The following is a 23700-nucleotide window of genomic DNA, read 5'->3' as shown; positions in this document are numbered from 1 at the left end:
TTTGAGTAGCTAAGGGACTGTCCCTCACATCCCTTGTGCCAAACTGGAAAGCTCGGAACCATTTCCCTGAATCCCCTTTGCCAGAGGGTTTGGGGTTAAAGTTGGTCAAAAGAGGACCCTGCCTGAGATTGGGCATGTGGAAGGGAAGCTGAGGCCATTGCTCCTGGAGGGTTGTCTCAGACACATGGCTGATGGAACCAGGGGCATCTGAGCCTATCCTCGGTCCTCCGTGTCTGGTTCATCTTCCTAAATGCTGCCTTGCAGACATGCTGCCTCACCAGGCAATAGTGCCAAAGCCCTCCTTGTGAGCTCCCCAAAGTACCACTCTGGCAGCTAGACTTGCTTCTGAGAGCCCCCGGGCCAGCTTGACCAACATGGCAAGGCTGCTTAGTGATATAACTCTGGGATGGGGGAAAACTAGAGGGGGTGTGCAAGGTGAGATGCCCACATACTGGAGAACTATCTGGGTGGGCGAGGAGGCAGAGTTCATACAGGAGCAGAAGGCCCTCAGTAGGCCACAGGTGATCATTTGGGGTAGAAAAGAATAACTAGAGTAGGAGGTGCTGTGTCCGGAATTAAGGAAGCAGTTAGGAGAAAAATCCTATCCACCTTGATCAGCAATGAGGAGTGACGGTCTGGGGTCATGCCTGCCTGTCACAGTGCAGCCTGTGGAGATATGAGTATTCCCTAGTAGGAGTGAGACCTCACACAAATGTGCGATGAGCTACAAAAGTAGAAGTTGGAGAGAAGCTAGGGACTCAAAGGTAGACCACCTTGCTGCTGGGCAGAGCCTCGGTTCTAGAGTTTATCAAAGAAGTGTGGGGACCTGTGAGGAGGCTGCAGGAGTCTGAGACAGCATTGATCATGACTTTCTCTAGAAGACTAATAAAGCTATTAGATTTCTCTAATAGAGCTGTCAGGGCAGAGAGAATCGGAGACACTGTAGTCTGACAGTGTGGCCTTGGTTAATTCTAGAAAGCTATGAACTTCTTCAGGACAAAAATGTCTCTCCACTCCCAGCTCCTAACAGAATGGGCCTTAAGTGAAGTTTAAGGTGGCTTGGTTGCCCTTCCAGGACCGGAGAAAAGCATTTGTAAAGAACCTCCAAGGAATCTTGAAAGAATAGGTTACAGGCCCACAGCTCTGAAGCACTGCAGTTCAATAGAGCTTTTTGCAATGATGGAATGTTCCACATAGCCCAACGTGGCAGCTGTGTGCACATGGCAGTGGCTACCAAGGGCATGACATGTGGCTAATGTGAAGAGGAACTGAATTTTCACTTTTCATCAATTTATATTTAAACATCAACAGCCACGTGTGGCTAGCACAGCTGTGGAACGGCGAGGTACCTGGCATTTCATTGTCAGACCACAACATCTCTGCTGCAAAATGAAAATCAGACGATTTTTGTGCGATCTTGCCTCCGACCTCCTCCCCAGACCCCTGTGCCTACTTCCTTCCCATCCCGTCTGCGCTACCGTCCCCCTTGCCCACTCAGATCCCCACGGAACTCCTCCCTGTCACCTGGATGCATCACCTTCTCCCTCCTGCAGTAACTGTTCCCAGATCCCAAGCCTTCTGATCACAGAGATCTCAACCCCACCGTCACTTACTTCCTCAGGGAACAGGAGCCATGGTCATCCTCCTCAATCCTGTGCCTTTCTGTACAGGTCACACACTATCCCCTCAGGATCTTTTTTTCCTCCTACTTATTGTCATTGTTTGACATTTGTATCATTTGTTTGATTATTAGCTTATCTGCTCTTTCCAGCATAGAGTCTATGAAGGGAAAACTTTGTCCATCTTGTTCGCAATGAGACTCCCAGCACTCAGAAGAGTGATACTCAGTATATAATCTAATGGCACCTATTAGGGAAGACTGGCTGATAATTAATTCTGCCTGGGAAGAGATTCAAGGAAGGGGTGACTTGAAGTCCTACTGAAAGAATATTCCACGCTCTTCTGCTCCCACCTTAAGAACCTTAAGAATTTTAGAGAATCCTGTTCACTGGAAGAAAAATAAAATATTTGCATTCCTCCTTGATTAGCACTGTGATTTTTTAGTTGTAAAAAATTACTTTAAAAGAATCATGTTTAAAAAGATTCTATTAGGGATCCCTGGGTGGCGCAGCGGTTTGGCGCCTGCCTTTGGCCCAGGGCGCAGTCCTGGATATCCGGGATCGAATCCCATGTCAGGCTCCCGGTGCGTGGAGCCTGCTTCTCCCTCTGCCTGTGTCTCTGCCTCTCTCTCTCTCACTGTGTGCCTATCATAAATAAATAAAAGTTAAAAAAAAAAAAAAAAGATTCTATTAACGGGGATCCCTGGGTGGCTCAGTGGTTTGGCGTCTGCCTTCAGCAGGGGGTGGGGGTGGGGGGGGTGGGGGGGGGTGGGAAGACACCTGATCCTGGAGTCCCGGGATTGAGTCCTGCATCGGGCTCCCTGCAGGGAGCCTGCTTCTCCCTCTGCCTGTGTCTCTGCCTCTCTCTCTCTCTCTCTCTCTCTCTCTGTGTCTCTCATAAATAAATAAAATCTTAAAAAAATTATATTAAAAATATACTCACTCTGATTATTGTTTCTATTTAAAAAGTTATGTTAAAGTTATTGGGGGTAGGAGGAGAGTGTGCACATGTTAGTAAATGTGATATAAAAGTAGACTCACTCTCAATACAGAGAGCCCCACTGGGGCCAAACATTTCTAGGGTGAATACCAATGGCTTCTGGGGCTTCCTGGGGCTGTCCCAATTAAAATAGTTCTATGACAAAGTCTGACTTTCTCTGACCATGGCTTGACCCCTGGTGGAGTCCCCACTCTGCTATTATCACCAAGGTGATAATAGATCCAATAAATGTTAGGTTCCTGGAAATGTGTGACCTGCTTCTTTGTTAATCAGACAAATGTGTGTCTGTCTGTTTTAAAAGTTCTCTAAACACAATTCTCTCCTAAGAACTTAAAGCAAAAATTTCAATGCTGTTTTAAAGTCACAGTTTAAAATTTTTCAAATTTGCTCCAGTGTTCCTTCAAAAACAACAAACTCTGATTGAATGCTGACTTTGTCAAACTCTGAAAGAAGTCAAAGACAATTTGAGGACTTAAAGTGGAACAGACCAAGGTCCATTTCTCAAGGTTAAAAGGCTCCCATTACACACGATAAATGAGTAATTGAGATGTTAATTTGGGAGAAAGAAAAGAAAAAGAATTTTTTTAAAAAAAGGTAAAATAGGGAAGGGCTTGCTTAGATAAGATGATTAAAGAGATCTCACCACACTGCACTGCACAGAGAAAAAATTAATTCTCCCCTTGTTTTAGATCCAAAAGGGTCTACAGCTGATGTAAACCACCCTCCCTGCTTCCTCCTTGGTCTTGGAGTAATAAATAACTGTATGATCTCTCTGTATCTTATGACAGATCCAACTAGAATTAAAGCAATGAAAACATAAAACATTAGCATAAAAGATGAATCACTTCTTCCTTTTTTCAAATCCCACACATAAATTCCTTTCCTTCTGAGGCCCCAAAGTTCTAGCCCTGCTTGACCTTTTTAGGAGCACCTCATTTAACAGTGGGCATCATGCAGTCTCATGTATCTGGAACAAAGCTAAGAAATGGTGAGCAAAACCTGATTCCAGGCAGCCTTATATGTGTTACAAAATAACATGTGCTAAAAATTGCAAAGAGAACCACCCCCTTCAACTCAGAGCTTCTTTATACCTAATTTGTTTGTTACTAAAGTTTGTCACTAAATTTTTGTTACTAAATTCTTAAAACATTTTAAAATTTTATTTATTTATTTTTAAAGTAAGCTCTCTGCCCAATCTGGCGCTTGAACTCATGACCTCAAGATCAAGAGTTGCATGCTCTATAGACTGAGCCAGCCAGGCACCCTACCCTGTTTTGGTGCTAAATTAATATATATTGGTGGAAAGAAGTTTGATGATCTAGTTTCCAAGCTTATGGGACTTATGACTAGGAAACAATGAATTAGATGGAAATAGAATTTGTAGGAGGTAAAAATAACCATAAATTGAATTAGGCCAAAAAAAGTTTAAAAAGCAAATCAGATTCAGAATGAAAGCAGGGTCAGCTGTGCTAAGACTTGTGGCAGTTTGCAGAAATGGCTACAGTTCTCTGCAGCTCCCCCTGTCAAGAGACAGAATCTGTTCCTCTATCCCCTGAACCTGGCTGGTCTAGTGACTTGCTCTGGCCAAACAACATGGGAGAAGTGACTTGTGATTTCCGACTTGGGCCCTAAGAAGCCTCGCATGCTGGCATTCTTCCTTTGAACACTGCCAGGTGCCATATGAACGAGTCTGGGACAGCTTGCTGGATGATGAGAGAGACATGGCCCGATCTCCTCTGTCACCTCAGTGGACAGATAGCTAACATCCAGGAACGCAGCCTCCGTGCTGACCAGAAGGGCATGCCCAGCTGAGACCAGCAGCAGAATGGCCCTGTTTGCCAATACCTGCAGTGATGAGCTGAATGAATGGCTGTGACTTTAAACCACTAAGGTGTGATGGTTTGTTATACAGCAAAAGCTAACTGATACATATCAAGGTGCATTAGCATGCTACTTTTCAGTAAAGGAAATGATGTTTATAAACCCAATTTAAAAACCATAGAGTCATTTTCCAGTATTCAGTTCCTCTTTTACTAATCAGTCACCAGATCCTGTCAGTGCTGCCTAGTGGTGTGTGTGCCCCTCTCAGGGTGGTTGTAAATGACTCAGTAGGAGGACACACGTGAGCACCCAGCACAGTGACATGCAGTAAGCTCTCAATAAATGCAGCTGCTGGTGTTATTTCTCAAGGAGGAGCCCTTCCCGCCACCCCCATTGCTACACCAAAGTCCTAGCTTCATTCCTTTTCCAGGGGCCATGTCTCCAGCAGAAGAACAGATGTCAGGGCTAATGAGGAGGAAGAGGTCTGTTTTAGATGGAGCGAGTTGGAGATGCCTGTGAGAGTGCCAACGGCAGGCCCACACTGGTGGTTGGATGTGGGTCTCTGGGTCTCAAAAGTGCTTAGTTGGAGCTGGGAATTTGGTTGCTGGTACATCCATGAGGATCACATCCCCTGGAAGTGTGAGAAGGGAGTGCAGGATCAAGTCCTAGGACTGCAGCATAGAAGCTGACAGAGAAGCCTGGAAAGGAAACCCTGGAGGAATTTCACACAGAAGTTAGAAGAGTTTCCAGGAAGGGAGTGGTTACTCACGTCAGATGTTACTTGTCAAGATGTTAAGTAAGACGAGGCTTGAGAAATGGCTGGGGGACATATCAACATGTGGGTGCTGGTGGTGTTGGTGAGAACAGCTTTGGAGGAGCGTGGGAGCAGAAGGTAGTTCCTCCCCCATGGCAATCCACTCGGAGTTAGTCCTACCGGCTGAGTCCTTTCCCAACAGCTCCAAACCTGGGACAGGTACCTCACCTCTGCATTCCCATTACAAGCACTGAATATATATGCTCTTTTTTTTTTTTTTTTTTAAAGATTGTATGTAGGGGATCCCTGGGTGGCTCAGTAGTTTAGTGCTGCCTTCAGCCCAGGGCATGATCCTGGAGACCCAGGATCGAGTCCCACATGGGGCTGCCTGCATGGAGCCTGCTTCTCCCTCTGCCTGTGTCTCTGCCTCTCTCTGTGTGTCGCTCATGAATAAATAAATAAAATCATAAAAAAATAAATATTGTATGTATGTATGTATTTAGAGGGAGCGTGAGCAGAGGGAGGGGCAGAGGGAGAGAGAGAATCTCAAGTAGACTCTGCACTGAGTGTGGGGCTCATTCTTACAACCCTGAGATCATAACCTGAGCCAAAATCAAGAGTCCAATGCTTAACTGAATGAGCCATCCCAGTGCCCCTGAATACATACTTTTAACTTGCATTGCAGCCCACCTCCCAATTTGTACAGGCTTCTATGTATAGACTCAAGACCCACAGGTCGTCTATAGGATGGCCATTAGGTCTGGCAACATAGAGGAAATTATTCCACTGCACTGAATGTAGCTTTACTTATTTATTTATTTTTGCTAAGTGCCAGACTTGATGGCCATTTCCTTTTCGATGATTAGAAAGTACTTGAGGCTGAACATGTCTAAAACAGAGCTTCTGATCCCCACCAGCACCCCGCCTGCCCTGCTCCAGCCTTCCTACCTCAGACACTCACCCCTCCCATTACATGTAGCCTCAAACTCTGGGGTCCTCCTTGATTGCTTTCTCTGGAACACCTTACAGGATGTTCAGCAAACTTTGCCTTTTCTTTTTGTTTTCTTTCTTTTCTTTTCTTTCTTTCTTTTAAGATTTTATTTATTTGAGAAACAGTGAGAGAGATAGAAGGAACAGGGGGAGAGGCAGAGGGAAAGGGAAAAGCAGACTCCCGGCTGAGCAGGGAACCTGGTGTGGGGCTTGATCCCACTGGGATCATAACCTGAGATGAAGGCAGATGCTTAACTAATTGAGTCACCCAGGCACCCTGCCTTTCCCCCCCCGCCCCCCCCCCCCAGTTTGAATCTTGCACTTCACTTCATTAGTACCCAAGCAGTTTCTTTTTTTTTTTTTTTTTCCCAAGCAGTTTCTTCTAGGATTGCTACAATAGCTTCCCACCAGGAATTCCTGAATCAAGTCTTGCCCTCCTATAATCCATTCCCACTGAGAAGTGAGCTTTTTTTTTTTTTTTTAAGATTTTATTTATTTATTCATGAGAAACACACACAGAGAGAGAGGCAAAGACACAGGCAGAGGGAGAAGCAGGCTCCATGCAGGGAGCCCGACATGGGACTCGATCCCCGGTCTCCAGGATCATGCCCTGGGTTGAAGACGCCACTAAACCGCTGAGCCACCCAGGCTGCCCGAGAAGTGAGCTTTTAAAGTCAGCTCTTTCATTGCTTACTAGCCACCATTGGAGTGAGAAGCCAAATTCACCAGCCCTGACTTGGCCATCCCTTTCGCTAGCCCCTCTTCTCCCACACTCCCCCCATCACACATGGGATTTTTCTCTTTGTGGGCCTTTGCACTTGCTGCTCCCTGGCTCTGGAACAAGAGTTCTTCCTCTAGCTCCTCACATGGGTGACTGAGCACCATACTTCAGTTCTCAATGGTCACTTTCTCCTAGAGGCACCCTTGACCACTCCTTAGGTGATGGTTTCAAAATATGGCCATTCTTAACACTTCTCCCTTCAAAGGGCAGAATCTAATTCCTATCCCCAAAACAGGGACTGGACTCAATGACTCTCTTTTAACTAACTGAATGTGATGAATACTATGTGAGTTTCAAGGCTAGGTTATAAAAAAGGGTGATTTCTGCCTCTTTCTCTTTCCTGGATGGCTCCGTCTGGGAAAGCCAGTCGCCGCCATGTCATGAGGACACTCAAGCAACCTATGGAGAGGCCTGTGTAGAGAAGAACTAAGGCCTCCAGGCAACAGCCAGCACCAACCTGGCAGCCATGGGAGTGAGGCACCTTGGAAGTGGGTCTTCCTGAGCTAGTCAAGCCTTCAGACGCTGTAACCCTGTCTGACAGCTTGACTAGAACTTCACGAGAGAGCCTGCTCCAAAACCACCAGGCCAAGCTGGTCCCAAATCCCTGATCCACAGAAACTGTGAACTTAATAAGTGCTTATCATAGTTTTAAGCCACTAAATTTTAGGGTAAAATTTGTTACACAGCAATCGGTAACTATTATACCATATACCATAGCAACATCTTCACCTCTGTACCTTACTTCACATCACATCATCACATTTAATTTCTTCCTACTTGTTACCAATATCTGAAATTATAGCATTCAATTTTTTAATTTATTTTGATTGATTGATTGATTTATTATTTTTTTTAATTTTTAAATAAATGCTCAACCACTGAGCCACCCAGGCGTCCCGTGAATTTATTTTTAATTCAAATTATAGCATTTAATTATGAAGTCTTTCCCCGTAGCAATGCCCATGCCTATCCTGCTCACATGGTGAATGAAACCACCTTTCCAATTGTACTTTCTACCACTCCCTTCCTGACTCCTTCTGGGATGTTATCTATGACACCAAGCGATTCTCTGGATACCAGCTGCAGGTCCAACAATTCAATTATGACATCATCTACCTAGAGCTGGGATCAGATCCCATAAGACTGCCCTTACTTCAGATGCCAGTTGCAAGTCTGGGGCACCTATACTTCTGAACTACCAGCTACAACTTGGGGGTTCCTGTAACCACCTCCTTGGGTTCAATAATTTGCTAGAATGGTACACAGAACTCAGGAAAGCATTTTACTTACATTTACCCTCTTCAGGTGTACCTTCCATCACCTGAATTTGTTCACTCACCCAGAAGTTCTAGAGTTTTTACAAAGCTCCATCTCCAGCCCCCACTCCCTACCCCAAGAAGTCAGAAGTTAGGGGGTGGAGCTGAAGAGTTGCAATCCTTTAACTACTTGGTGTTTCTGGTGACCAGGCCCCACTGGCACTAGAAAGAACAAATGATGAGGGTGCTGGAAATTTCAAAAGCAAGACACAGAAATAATTTTAATTTATGAAGGGATTTCTGCCAGCCCTTTGTTAGAAATTCTTTTCTTTCATGATTTTTTTTACATCTTGAAAGAAGGAATTTTTTTTCCTTTAAAAAATAAAATTACTTTTAGTCAGTATTCTATTTTGCTTCTTAGCTTTCAAAGAATAATTCTGGTTGAGGAGAGTGGGACATTACTCCAGCCCTCTCCTCATCATGCTCTGTTATGCACCCAACCCTACCACGAGTGGCCAACACATGCGGGAAGGCAGTGGATATTGATACGAGACTTATGTGCACCATATGGAAGAGAGATAAAGAACACAAATCCACTGCATTGGCAGAACATTTAAGGTATGGCACACATGACACAGCTAGAACTCCGCCTATCTGAGGGAGCTTGTGGGCAGATAAGAGTTCTGTGCAGACAAAATGCTGGCCTGTGTCTCTTGGAAAGAGCAAAATTTATGCCTGACCACTTCCCACTGAAATCCCAGTTTGATGGTTGGGCATTTAACCAGAAAGCCACATCCTAATCAGAAGTGATTTCCTTAATCTCATGAATCACCCTTATCAGTGACTTTGTTCACTAAATCAAGGCAGTCTCTATCAAACTGAAGAGCACCAGCGCAGAGGCTGGCACAGGGCCACGGAGGAGGGTGCAGGAGGGTCAGTGTGTCCAGAGGCAGGGTCTTAGGAATGGCTCCAGCTTCAGATGTCATTCTGTCCAACCCTACCCCTATCCCTCCACCTGCCAAAGTGCTCATTCTCCCAAAAGTCAGAACTCAGTGCTCTGTGGAGGATGAGTTCTCTTCGTTCCACATCTGCTGATTATTCAGAACCTCAGGAGCTGGCCTAGGTCTGTCCTCATTAACAGGGACCACAGTTGACCAGAAAATAATAGAAAACAGTATGCACTGTTTTATGTGTATGTCCTCTGACCTTCGGACCCATGCAACCCAGGTCTACAAATCCCGTGGATAGGCCCTCTTGTCTGCTTTATTGAGAAATACTTCACACACCATACAATTCACTCAAGTGTACAATTCAGTGGCTGTGAGAACACTATGGAGCTTTGCAACCATTACTGCAGTCAATTTTAGAATATCTTCATCACTCCAAACAGAAACCCTGCAGCCTTTAGTATTCATTCCCTATCCTCCCTCCCAACCTGCTCCTTTCCCTACTCTAGGCAACCACTGATTTTTCTGTGTCTATAGATTTGACTATTCTGGACATTTCATATAAATGGAATCTTCCACATGTTTGGTTTGTGATTGGTTCCTTTCATTTAACACACTTTCCAGGTTCATCCAGTTGTAACATATATAACTACTTCATTTCTTTTTACTGCCAAATAACTTTCCTTTACTATATATTAATAAACATTTTGTTTATTCATTCATCAGTGGATGGACATTTGAGCTTTTCCACCTTCTCGTTGATTTTGGATAATTTTGGATAATGTTGCTGTGAACATCTGTGTACTAGTTTTTGAGTGGACATGTGCATTAGATGGGCTTTTGGGGTTCTAAGCCTTCTGACATATTTGTAAATGGCGCATGTCTATGGACCTTCCAAACATGAAGGTGTAGAACACCCATCAAATTGACAAAATTGGTGCAGAGCCCCCGTCTGCACAAGTTCCTCATCGGCCTTGCAGGTCCTGCACCTTGCTGCCTGCCCTTCCACGTGGGCCTGCAAATTGGGCAGATGTGGGGCTCAGGGAGCGGTTCCACCACCTACTTCTGCTCCTCATGCAAGGTCCTTACATCTCTTGACCTGCTCACCTGCAAACTAGAAGTAATAACAGGACATCCCACTCCACCTGCTCTTTTGGTAATTACAGAGGTAGTGTCCTAAAGTGTTGAGCACAACGCCTGGGTCAGGCACTCTTGGGTGTGACACCTTTATGACCCTGGCCAAGGTGAAACCCCTCAGACTTCCAAAGATGTCTCATGCTTTTCCATTTCTGCACCTTTGCATCTATCATTCTTCCACTTGAGATTCCCTCCCTGAAAAACTCCCTCTGACTCTGGGGAAGGGCTGTCCACCTGTCAGGTCTGCTTCACTTGAGCCACCCCACTCTTTCATCAGGTTGTCTTTCTGCTTTGCATCTCCTGAAAGTTCTTTCTCTGAAAGCACTAAACTGATGCCGCCTGGTGAACAATGGCTTTCATCTGCCTTGGCCCTGTATCCACAGCCCCTTGCAAAGCCTCTCATCACCAACAGGGCTGCCTGAGGGCCTATACTCCTCCTACTTGCTTTTTTCCTGGGGTGGGGGTGGGGGGTTGCTCAGCAACACAGCCACCTGTGCACCCTTCCACCCGAGAGAATTTACAGAGCAACCAGGTCCTGGGAGGTGAGCAGGATGGTGAATAAGCTGAGCACTTTTAACAAATGCCCTTTCTGAAGCTGGGTGGGTGAAACCGTGGTGCCAGCCTAAGTGTGATGAGCTCGGGTGGGGCACTCAGGTGGGCGGGGATGGTTCTTTCCTGGACTAGAGTCTAGGAAGGTTTCTTAGAGGAGTTAATGCTGGTCTTGGCAGGTGAATATGTGTTGGGTAGTGTGAGAGAGTGAAAAAAGCATGAACAAAGGACACATGTGACCCAGCAGGATACCAAGAGGAACAAGGAGACAAGGAAACCTGGGAAAAAGGAGGGAGCAAGGGAAGAAGAACAAGCCTGCTGGCTAAAGTGCAAAGATCCAGAGAGGGTCTGACTTTGCTTCTGGGTCTCAGAGCACCCAGACGTCACTTCTTGGTGGGAACCTGGAAGGTGATAGAAAAGACTGAAAGGCTGCTAAAATGCAGGATCCGGGCCTGGAGGAAGAAGGTGTGGAGAGGATTCAGAGCTCTGACTTCCTCCTCTGGCCACTGGGCAGGAAGTGAGGGTACAGGCAGAGATAAGTCTGACAGGAAGCTGAGGGAACAAAGGAGTTACACTTGATAGCAGTCAAGGAGGGTGAGTGGGTGGGGAAGGAGGCTGGTGGCTTGGCTTAGGGGAGAGATGAAGGTTAGAAAGACCAGCTGGGGAAGGGGGTAGAGAGACCAAAGACTGCTAGGCCCATTGGGGGCCTCCAGGGCTGGAGAGTGCGGGGATCAGGGGCCCTGATGAGCACTCTAGAGAGCCCCCCACCTCCTGCAGTGCTCAGCCACTGGTGAAGGAGCACAGACCAATGGTGGACCCACTCAAAATAGAGAATGAAGGACGCCTGGGTGGCTTAGTGGTTAAGTGTCTGCCTTCAGCTCAGGGCATGATCCTGGGGTCCAGGGATCAAGTCCCACATCGGGCTCCCTACATGGAGCCTGCTTCTCCCTCTGCCTATGTCTCTGACTCTCTCTCTCTCTCTCTCTTTCTCTTTCTCTCTCTCTCTCTCTGTCTCTCATGAATAAATAAATAAAATCTTAAAAAAAATTAAAGGATGAAGAAGGAGACAGAGTGGAAGGTCAAGGGGGCCGGTTCTTTTTAAAAAAGAACAGGGATGATCTCTAGGCTGGATAGGGAAGAGTGGTGGCCTTAAGGGTAGAGAGTTTCAGGTCATCAGTAAGATCCAAGAACAAGCTGGGGAGGCATGAGAGTTTGGGGGATAGAAACACATAGCAAGAGACAGGATATCACAGCTCAAGATTCTGGAGGTATGTTCACCAAGATATACCATATGCTCGGTCATGAAACAAGTTTCAATAAATTTAAGAAGACTGTGGAATTGTGGTGACACAATTGAATTTTGGAACATTTCCAACACCCCAAAAAGAAACCTACTACTTGCAGTTATTCTCCATTCCTACCATCAGCCCCAGACAACCATGAAGCTACTTTTTGTCTCTACAGATTTGTCTTTACTGAACATTTGATATAAATAGAATCCTACAACATATGGTCTTTTATGCCTGGCTTCTTTTACTTAGTGTGTTTTTTCAGATTCATCCACACTGTAGCTTGTATCAGTAGTCTGTTCCTTTTTACTGTGGAACACTATTCCTTTGTATGGATATACCACCTTTTCTTTACCCATTCATCAGTTGATGGACATTTGAATTATATCCAGTTTGGGGTTATTATTATGCTCTGAATATTTGCATAGACGTCTTTAGGTAGATAAAGGTAGATTTCTCTTGGGTATACACCCAAAAGTGGAACTCCTAGTCCTATGGTAATTCTGTTTAACCTTTGAAAAAACCTCCAAAACCATGTTCCAAAGTGTTTGTGCCATTTTACATTCCCACAAGTGATGTAGGAGAGTTCTCATTTCTCCGTATCCTTGCCAACATTTGTTATTGTTCATCTTTTATTATTATAGCCATTCTAGTGGGCGTGAAGTAGTATTTCATTGAAGGTTCTGATTTATACTTTTCTGACAATTAATAATGTTGAGAGCATTATGCATCTTTTCAGGTACTTAGCCATGTGTATATCTCCTTTGGTGAAATTTGAACATTTTTTGATTGGGTTGTTTACCTTCCTATTATTGAGCTGTAAGAATTCTTGATGTATTCTAGAAACAAATTCTTTGCTAGACATATGATTTGAAAATATTTTCTCCCAGTCTGTGGCTTGAGTTTTCTTTTTCTTAATGATTTCTTTTGAAGAGCAAACATTTTTAATTTTGATGAAATCCAATTTATCACTTTTTCCTTAAGGATCATGCTTTAGGTGTCAATGTAACAAGTCTTTGCCTAATCAAAGGTCATTCAGGTTTTCTTCCTTTTAGAAAAGTTTTATAGAAGAATTAAATTAGAAATCAGTAAAAGTAAGATATGCTGAAAAAACCCTCACAAATATATGGAAATTAAATAACAATTATCTATGAGTTTTTTTTTTTTTTTTTGAGAGAGAGTAAACACAAAAGTGGAGGGAGAGAGGGAGAGAGAGAATCTTAAGTAGGCTCCATGATCAGCACAGGACATGGGGCTCAATTCTAGGACCCTGAGATCATGACATGAGCCAAAGTCAAGATTCAGATGCTTAACTGACTGAACCACCCAGGCACCCCCAAAAGGGCACTTCTTAAGCAAATGTGTGCATCTTTTATCCTCTACTCTTCCAGCTATTTACCTGCTTTTCTCCTCTTCTTCAGAGTCAAAATTCTCAAAATGAATGTTTATATTCAGGTATTCAAATTTATGTTCACAAGTTTGTTTCTTTACCTTATACTCCTTGGGAGTATATAGTACAGCCTATGGATGCTTTGCTCCACTGGCATATACTTCCTGAGGGTCCCAGTGAGCTCCTTGTTACGAAATCCAGTAGAAGAGCTTCTGTCTTTCTCACATTCATCCCCTCAGCAGTACAAATGTCGGTTTTCCTTCTCACTCTCTGCCCACCATGTTTGTACCCCTTTTCTTTTTTTTCTGTATCCTTTCTCTTCAGAGGATCTCCTCCAACCCATGTCTTCAGTGACCATCCATACACAGATGATCTTATACATATATTCCCAGCTCAGATCCATCCTCTGGCTTCTCCCTCCACAGATATCACAGCCCTCTTCCAATATCTTCTCTCAGCTATTCTCAAAGGCCTCTCAAACTCAATCTATCCAAATCCAACTCACAATCTCCCCCCTCCTAGCACATGTCTTTTTCTGACATTTCTTCTTTCAATAAATGGTACCATCTTCTCAGCCACCAAGCTGGAATGTAAGAGTCATCCAGGATATGTCCTTCTCTTTAAATCCTGATATCCAATCCATCATTACAACTCACTGATTTAACTTCACACATCTCTTAGATAGTTGATATTATCTCCATCTTGTCTACCACCATCCTAGTCTCACACTGAGACTATGGTCCAGCTGCCTAGATAGCTTCCCAAAATCCACAGGTACTCTCACCCAACCCTATTCTGCACCCTGGTATCAGAGAAGCTTGTCCCATCACAATCACATCATGGCACTCTCCCGCTTCAAAGGCTCTCAACACAAAGACAAAACTTTAATGTAGTTTAATTGGCCTAGTCCAATCTCATCTCTACCAACTTTCTAGTCTCTTCTCTGAACCACACTCCACACCTAAACCCTATGTTTGGGTCCTTTACCAGTTCCTCATGCTCCTCATTCCCCCTCTAACCACATGGCCTTTGCACATGCTATCTTCTTTGCTTGGAACATGTTTCCCTTCCCCTTTTGCCATGTTAATTCCTTTTTTTTTTGTTAATTCTTTCTTATCCTTCATATCTTTGTCAAGCATGACTCTCACAGGGAAGGCTTCCCTGATCTCCCTGACAAGGTCAAATGCCCCAATTATTATCAACTCCTGTATTTCTTCTTAGCACGTATTGCAGCTGCAGTCTTGTCATTTAATTTGGGTGATTGTATGATATGGGTCTGTCTCCCCAACTAGTGTGTAAGTTCCATGAGGGCAAGTCCCATAGCTGGTTTGGTTCATCGTTGTATCCTTAGCACCCAGCACAAAGCTTGGGTACATAGTGGCCACTGAAAAATACTTGTTGAATGAATAACTGAGTCATGGTAAGGTCACCCTGGATGAAAATAGGACTGAAGTGAAGAAGACAACGGTGAAGGAAGACATGTGAACACCTTCAAAGAATAAAGGGAGGGAGGTGACCAGGCTGTAAAATGGCCAAGGAAGAGCTGAAGATCATGGAGACAGTGGTGGATGCCCCCAGGGTGCAGGGCTGTATGAAGGTGGGGTGTTGTGGAGTGTAGGGGGAGGCATGGACAAAAGAAAAATAAGTTCTCCCAGTGATTCATCCCTTTGCTTGGACCAAATTTTCTTCAAGATAAAGAGAAAGTGTCCCTCATAATCAGTGTCCAAAGGAGCTATGGTTTTTCTTAAAGGAAGGAGGAAAGTCATCATTTTCTCAAGGAAGTTGTCAGTCAGTGAAAATGGGGCAGATGCTATACATTCAAGCTGGCCATTGCATTCCTGAAGATCTGCCATGGTTCCACTACTGAGGAATGGGTAAACTAACACAGAAAGCCCCCACTCCCAAACTGTTACACAACATCTCATTAGCAGTTCTTTTTTATTCTTTATCAGAAGCTAAAAGCAGATGTTTGAGGCCTGAATTAAAACACTTTCCATGAAGACACGTACCTTGGTCCATCCAGGAAACTGGATAAAGGTGTCCTGGGGCAAGTCTGGGATCCCACTGGGAATAGAGAAGTTCCCCATATAAAAGGCCGGGAGCGTGTAGTTAGACGAGCGGTGGGCAAAGGTTTTATCATGGCGGCCATTGTTAGGGCCATGCCAGCCTCCCAGGTGGCTGCGTACTGCATCCTCAGTGTTCAACGGGAAGATCATCCAGTTTGTGAGGATACTGGACCCAAGGGTCAGGTTAGAAATAAGGCCCTGTAAAGGAGAAACTGAGCAATGAGCTAGGGTGGGAAGTAAAAGGCTTCAAGTGTCTTTGTGTCCCTACGCTGAATTCTTGAGAAGAGCAAACCAGGACATGAAACACCAAGAGTAAATGAGACTCAAATTGTGTGTGTACAATTTGAGTCTCATTTTTGAGCCTGAGGCCAGAGCTTTTGACCCCATGCCCCCAATCTTCAGTGTTCGGTTCAGAGTCATTGCTGGATGGAAGGAATGAGTGGATTCAGGAATACAGAAGAACATTTAGCCACTGTAGGAAGGGCTGGGGGGACAGACTCTGCCCCTTCATATAACCAGGAGCATGGCCATTCCATTGGAGTGTGATTGCCCTGCCTCTGAGTGGCACCAAGAGGGTCAGGAAATAACCCCACACATGGGTTTTGTCCTAGAGAGGGGGGTACCATCAATCTTTCCATGTGGGGGCCTTCTCTCCTCTAGGTGGTGAGCTACATGGGAGAAGCCTGTACCTCAACATCTTTCCATGCCTCAAAGTGCCTTGCAGAGCATCTTGCAGAGTATGACCTTACCAAACATTTGCTGAATAATGCTCTAAAAATGTTTTCCTCAGGCAAACATTTGGGCTGGGGCTAGACACCTGGACACAGGGTAACCAGAAGGGGTAAGAGAGACCGTGTACCAAGCGAAAAGCCTATTATTCAAGACTTCGTCCTGGATTGTCCACATCCAGAAAACAGAGCCAATCAAATACTAAGCTGGCTTTGTCAGCAACAGGGTACCTTTTGAAAGCTAGGTGGGTCTTTAAAGCAAGGGAGAAGCAGGGTGCAGTAGCTTCCTCCTTCTGTTTCTTTCTACAGGGTGACTGAACCTGAACACAAGAGAAGGGTTCTCTTTGCAAAGCACAACTTTCTCATCACCTGCAGAGGAAAACAGGTCTTCAAAATAGCCCAACTTTGAAGTTGCAAAACAAATCACAGTAGGTTTACCCGCCAAACTTGGCAAAGTGTGCATGCTTTTAAAAATCGCTTCTATGTGAACAGGGCTGGAGGAGAAGAATGTATATATGAGAGTTTTTAAATGGGTTTGCAGAAACTTCCTTAGGTGGCACAGGCACGGCCCCATCAACCTTTGAACCTCACTCCTGACAGTGGGGCTGGTCCTACCTTAAAATCATTGATATATCTGCCATAGTTCACACGTCCCATGTTCTCCACCAGCAGGTCCAGAGTGGCTCCAGCCTTCCCGGTTATGTTCAGAGTGATGACATTACTTCGCTCCATGACTCCCTGGGGCACCTGTGGGGTTAGAGACCAGTGGGAATTAACTGGTGTGAGAAATGCAGCAGAACCCAGCTCCCTCAGCTGTCACACTCATTTTGCTGTCTTGAAGTGTCACTGGACTCCAGAGGCAATGCTCTGAAAGCCCCTTTGCCCAAATCACCAGCCAGGTGATCAAGTTCCTCTAAACACTGCTTCCTAAGCAGGCGACTCACCAGCTACGGCTCAGAACAAGGGAAGATCTAGGCTGGCTTCCTCTGCTTTGGGATGTTTTGCTGCACATCCATTTTTAATAGGAAAGGAATGGAGAAAATTCAAGGAAGGGATTCGATTCCTATCACAGGACCTGCTTTGTATTCTTACAGCACAAAAGGCAGTCATAAAAGGTGGCTTCTAAGCAACGTGGAGAAATGAGACAAAATCAGATAGATGAGATAAAATCAGAGAGTTAGGTGGAGTAGTCTCACCTCAAAATACCTGATAATGGTGCATTAACCATGTAAATTGTATAATAGAGTGAGAAAAAAGCCAGTTTTTTTTTTTTTTTTTTTTTTTTTTAGCAGCAACATATTCCTAACTTTTTGAAAGGGGAAGGTTTTGTTTTGTTTCTTTCTTTAAAAAAAAAAAGTTACATTGACTACAATTCAGTAAGATGATCCCTAAAATGGAATTCAAAAAAACAACTGCTAACACTATACACACGGGCAATATACATATAATGTCCTAGAAACTTGCTCCCACTGAAATGAAAGCCTTTGATCACAATAGAATGGAAATATTTTAATTTAAAATTTCCTGAACAAATTTCTGCAGTTAGAAAAATCTCTTCCTGTGTTTTTTCACATGATTATTTCAGTGGAAGGGATGGAAACCCTCCAGTGTACCTTTGCTGTGTTGGGAGATAAAGGTCTTTGTATATTGTAGCTATAATTATAATTCTCTAGAAGAGAATTTCTCATGCAGGATGAAGGCATAGGGTTAAAGGGATCCCTGCTCCAGCATGTACCACACAGACCCTGTCCTTAAAGAGCAAAGGCCACATGGCTGATGTTCTGTGACCAGGCGGAGAGGATGGCATGGACTAGGGAGACTAGGAAGGTTTAGGAGAAGAGAGGGTACTTGAGTGTACCCCTCCGGGTTCAGATGGGCGAGGGGGTGTGTTCCAGGTGGAGGGAGCATGGGTGAGGCCACATCAGCCAGCAAGGACCACAGCTGAAGGACACCAAGAGGAGCAGAGCCTGAGTTTGGAAAGGTAGTCAATAGCTTTGAATGCCACATTACCAAGCGCAGACCACACATTGCCCCACTGGGGCAGACAGGCACAGCTCAGTGACAATTCTTACCCCATCCACAGAGACATAGGCGCGGTCGTGGACTCCACTGAGGGGTGAAGACAGGGGTGTGGGGTCACTGCAGTCTTGAGGAAGTGTTGTTCGGTACATCACAAAACCGAAATACTGGTGAGAAAAAGATGTAAGAAAAACACATCACTCTTTGAAAGATAGCTTGGTTGCCTCGAATCTGTGTGAAAGCGGTGTTTCTAAACTCATAAAGAAAATGTTTCCTCAGCCTCTCACAAAAATTCAGTCTGAAAAAAGGGAACTGGCTTAAATTTTTATATCATACTCTATCAGAGTAGTAAGAGCAAGGAACCTAGAAGAACACTGTATCAGCATCCCTTCCCTACGTGAGGAAACTGGACCTTGGAACATGTTAAATGATTTGCCCAGAATCACTCAGGTGGCTCCTATCATACATATCAGAAGGTCATGTTACCTCAAACATACAACACAACACAACAAAAAAAGACAAACATGGGCACTGGTTGGCTCAGGGGGTAGAGTGACTCTTGATCTCAGGTTCATGAAGTCAAGCCCCACACTGGGTGTGAAGATTACTTAAAAATAAAATCTTAAAAAAAAAAAAAAAAAAAAAGACAAACAACAACAAAGCCAAGAATGTTCGGTAAGACATTTTCCAGGTTCTTGGGCTAAATGTGCTTTCACATACAAAACAAGAGTCAATCAGAAACTGTTTAACGTGGAGGGCTGGGGGGTGGTGGGGACAGATATAGTGAGAGGTGGGGGTGTGACCTGTTGCTAAGTCAGAAAACAGTGGTATAGATACTGGTATCCCTGGTCTGAAAGGAAGGCCCCAGACTATCAGCCCCAGCAGCAACAGCACCCATGGCCTCAGCTGGTGATGTTCCCATTGTGGATACTAGCCAGGGTGAGTTGGATCAGACCTTTGCCATACAAGAGCATCCAACAGACATCTGGCATGTTGGACAGAGAAAATGTTTCTCATATCTAGGGCCCAGAAAGCAAGGGAGTGCATCTCAGCAAATGCAAAGGTGATTTGGAGGAACTGAAACACACACACACACACACACACACACACACACACACACCAAATACGCCAACCCATGTTCCTGTATTGCAGGAAAGGGCTGAACTCAATAAATGTCACTGGGGTCACCACCCAAGGCTTCATACACAAGGGCGCCTCCCCTCCCAGATTTCCCAAATCTCCATCTCTTGTTTTTTTTTTTTTTTTTTTTCTTTTCCAAGTAATCAAAGTGGTAAGTCCCAACTCAGAGGCTGAGGGACACACTGTGAAGGGCTTCCTAGAGGGGAGTGGAAGCTGCAGACCTCCCCAAGAAGGTAGCTGAGGCTGTGAGGTGCGGGGTGGGGCGGGGAGAGGTGGGGCAGCTGCTGCAGAGGAACCCTACTCCCTGAGGCCTTGCCCTTCATGGATTTCGCTGGAAATAAACATTCAGTGGTCTTGCCCCAGACTGAAACAGCCAGGGCCCAGGGAGGCCCCCAGTCCTAGAGCACTGCCATGGCCAGAGGTCACAAAGCAGAAGGGTCTGGCAAAGAACAATGAGTAACCTGGGACTTTACTTCCTAGGTTCCAACTGTCCCAGGGACCATGCCTTGTCCGTGGTGCTCTGCTGCTAGGTGGAGAAGGTGGTTGCATTTTCTAGATGAAGATACGGATACATAGCTGGTGTTGGCTGGAACTAGAGCAGGAATTCTACCCAGCGTTAATGAAAGGGGGGGTTTAATTACTCATTTTATTGACCACAGAGTTGTTGGAATAAACCAGAGTTGTTGGAATAAACCAGAGTTGTTAGAATAAAGTCACAAGTGTAAGCAGTCACCGGGGGCAAAATACACTAAACTAAGATTAGAGATGTTATTGTTTTATCACCTTATTGTTCAGACACCTTCCAGAAGGGGATCTCCACAGAGGATCAGTGAAGGGGGTCCAGATAAGTTTCTATTTCAAAAAATGGAGCTGAATTCCCAACTAAGGGTTCAAACTTAACCTCACAACAAAGGGACAAACTGACCTCATGGGCACCCTGGCACAGAGCTCTGAGAAGGACACATTGCCTTTGGCACGTTCATGCCAAAAACATGTTACTGCATCTAATCAGTGAGGGGCAGTCTACAAACAACTGACCCAAACTCCTCAGAAATGTCCACACCATGAGAAAGAGAGAGAGTAAAAATAAGACTTAGTAACAGTCACAAATGAAAGAAGACCAGACATTCTAAGTAGTTGCAATGTGTGATCATGAATTGGAAACTGGATTGAAAAATAGTTAGCTATAAAAGGACATTATTGGATACTTGACTAGAGAATGCATATTAATGTTAAAGTCCTTAAGTATGATCCTGTATTGTGACTATGAGACAGTGTCCTTTATCTCAAAAGATATATTCTGTTATATTTAGGGATGAAGTGTCAGGACATTGACAACAAAGTTGAATGGTTAAAAACAAGGCGATTGACTGCAAACATACACACAGAGGCAACTGCTAACACTTAGTGAATCCAGGTGAAAGCTGTGTGAGTGCAAATTATACTTTTCTTGCAACATTTTTAGATTTGAAAATTTCTGAAATAGAAAGTTGGGGAAAAAATTTTAAATAAATGCCTGGTTGGTTCAGTTGCTAGGACATGTGACTCCTGATCTCAGGGTCATGAGTTTCGGCCCCATGCTGGACATGGAGGCTACTTAAAAAAATAAAAAATAAAATAAATATGAGGCAGTGCCTGGGTTAACCACATGCACACATGCATACACACTGACACACACACGTGCTCTGCTCTCTGTTCTCTTCAACAGCAGGAAAGAGAACCTAATCTATTAAGAATACAGTTCCTATACCTTGGAGCTAACAAGAACAAATAATTTGACTTTTGCATATTAAAACAGTGGTTTTCCTCTAGTAATAAAGATTAACTATATTAGAAATGCACCCAGTTTATAGCTTGCACTACAGAATTACGTTGAATCAGGTTGGGTTACTACCTATTTGAGTGATAAGAAACAGGGAGGTGGGGAGATAGGAAAGATCAACTCACCATGCCATACTTTTTTTTTTTTTTTTTAAGATTTTATTTATTTATTCATGACAGACACAGAGAGAGAGGCAGAGACATAGGTAGAGGGAGAAGCAGGTTCCCTGCAGGGAGCCCAATGTGGGACTGGATCCCAGGACCCAGGGATCACACTCTGAGCTAAAGGCAGACACTCAACCACTGAGCCACCCAGGCACCCCCCACTACACCATAGTTAAAGCTGAAGAGAGCCTGGGAATCTGTGGTGATTTCCCCTAGGATCTGATTTATCTGCCTATGGTTCTGGTCCATGCACTCAGAACTGGCTCTGCGAGGCAGTGCAGAAAGCGCATTTTTTTAAGTAGAGAAAGCAAGGGTGAAGCATCACCTTTGAAGGCCTACCTGTTTCACCTGGATAAACGTCAAGGGATAAAGGCTGTTTATGGGCCCAGGCGGACACAGAACATTCAGGGCCTCCTCCACCGTCTTTAACTGAAAAGAAACCAAAACATCATTCACTCGCTGTCACCCCTCCCTGGTAACCACAGTGGAGGGTAATGCCATTTGCAAATTATCAAAGCTATCAGTGGATTTGCCCAAATCCTTGACTAGACCTAATGGTTCAGATTCCACTCTTGCTGCCCCTACCCCAGGCACCCTCAATCATGCCTATCCATGAGTCAGGGGACACTTGATGAAAAGTAGCTGATGGTAATCGGAAGGTTTCAAGCATACCTATTTGCAAATACAACCTCCTTTGTATAAAAGGCCTTTAAAATGAATGAAAACCAAGGCTCAGAGGCTGCTCCCTTTGTAAGACCTTCCCCAGCATCCCCAAGGTAAGCAACCATGACTGTGCCTTCCTCTGAACTGATCTGGGATCTATTTACTATGTCTGCATCCATGACTAGTTGATTACCTTTACGTCCTTGCCAGACTGTCCGCTCCTTAAGGGCAGGGTCTGTAGGGTGCAGTGTCACCCAATACCCAGTCCATAGCAGAGACTCAATAAATGCTTAGTATATTCAGTCCAAATGACGGTGTATTCTTGTACTTCAGGATGCTTATTCTGATGCAGTAGCAAGAATGCTAACAGCTTCCAATCACTGAGTGCCTACCAAATGCCAGGTCAAAGCACACCTTGCTGAACCTTCGAGCCACCCAAGGAGGCTGCCCTCGTCCCCATGTTAGGGATGAGGAGACAGGTTTTCAGAGAGACTCACTGGAGCAATGGCAGAGTCAAGATTTGCAGTGAGGTTTGGCTCCGAACCCAGGACTTCCTGTGACATGATCCTGGTCAGTAATTTTTATAAATACTTCTCGGGGTTACCTGACCTTGCTGATGTGTGGCATCAAGGAAAGCAAAATCTTAAGCATAATTCTATCAATTTGGCTATTCAATGGATGTTTTTCTACCTGGACAGCTGAAGAAATTCAACTCATGGTACAAGGTTTAATCCTATAAAACCATGTCTGACATAAATTCAGTTATATGCTAATTTGCTACCTTAAATTGTATACATTTAGCTAATAATGAAAAGCTATTTCTGCTCACACAATTTTCCTTCATGGTAAACAGAATGTATTTTTGGTACTAAGCTCAGTTTTGTTTTCTTTCTCTCTCTCTCTCATTTTTTTTTTTTGCTGTATTAAATATTTGCAGTTATTTTCTGTTGCATAAAAATAAATGTCTCTCAGCTCTAAAACCAACCAACCTTTTCCTTAAGTAGCAGCAGCAATGAAAAAGTAGAAGGTGCTCCCCCTTCTGAAGTGTGATTAAAGTCTGATTAAACTAAATAAAGATTCCTATCAGGCAGACAGACCACAGTCTTTGTAGAATGTAACACACGTATCTGACACTAGGTGGAAAATGTTACAAGAGCTCAACCAACCATAATATCAAAGGGCTTCAGGAACGGAAAAATTATACAATCATGTTTGGCATTTGGTTTAAAGATAAAAACTTATGCTATTTTAGAATATCAAGATTCTTAAGAAATATGTAACTGCTCGTGTTTTTTTTTTTTTTTTTTTTTTTTCTTGTGAGTTAACAGATGTAGGAGTTAGGGATTATAAAAGGGGAAATCCTGAAGACAAAGATGGTCAAAACAAATTTATTTTGGCTTACGTCACTCTCAACTATGAAATGAAATCTCCCTTTTCTCTTTCCTAGAATAAAATGTCTCTAATTCCTATTTATGATTAATTTTTAGCTTTTCCCCTCAATGTCCCATTTGCCATATAAACCACAGAGCACAAAAATTAGAATATGATTTTGAGATGGAGGGGAA

The 23700-nt window shown here is 44.2% G+C and overlaps 1 protein-coding gene and 1 long non-coding RNA gene across 2 annotated transcripts in view; one reads left to right on the top strand and one right to left on the bottom strand.

Annotated features, from left to right (window-relative positions):
- The window catches only part of GLB1 (galactosidase beta 1), an 81669-nt gene that overhangs the window by 1978 nt on the left and 55991 nt on the right, over positions 1 to 23700 (bottom strand). The window contains exons 12-15 of the mRNA NM_001037641.1: positions 21812 to 21901; positions 18400 to 18513; positions 16943 to 17074; positions 15543 to 15797 (exon numbers count right to left, since the gene is read on the bottom strand). Of these exons, the coding sequence (NP_001032730.1) occupies positions 15543 to 15797; positions 16943 to 17074; positions 18400 to 18513; positions 21812 to 21901 (591 nt within the window). The remainder of the gene's footprint in view (positions 1 to 15542; positions 15798 to 16942; positions 17075 to 18399; positions 18514 to 21811; positions 21902 to 23700) is intronic.
- Positions 8092 to 22700, top strand: LOC119865339. The gene is made up of 3 exons (XR_005376803.1): positions 8092 to 8839; positions 16637 to 16755; positions 22469 to 22700. It is a non-coding gene; the product is annotated as an uncharacterized LOC119865339 (long non-coding RNA).

Source organism: Canis lupus, chromosome 23 (genome assembly GCF_011100685.1).
Source record: "Canis lupus familiaris isolate Mischka breed German Shepherd chromosome 23, alternate assembly UU_Cfam_GSD_1.0, whole genome shotgun sequence".
NCBI classification, from domain to species: Eukaryota; Metazoa; Chordata; class Mammalia; order Carnivora; family Canidae; genus Canis; species Canis lupus.
This window is presented reverse-complemented; position numbering and strand designations above follow the sequence as displayed.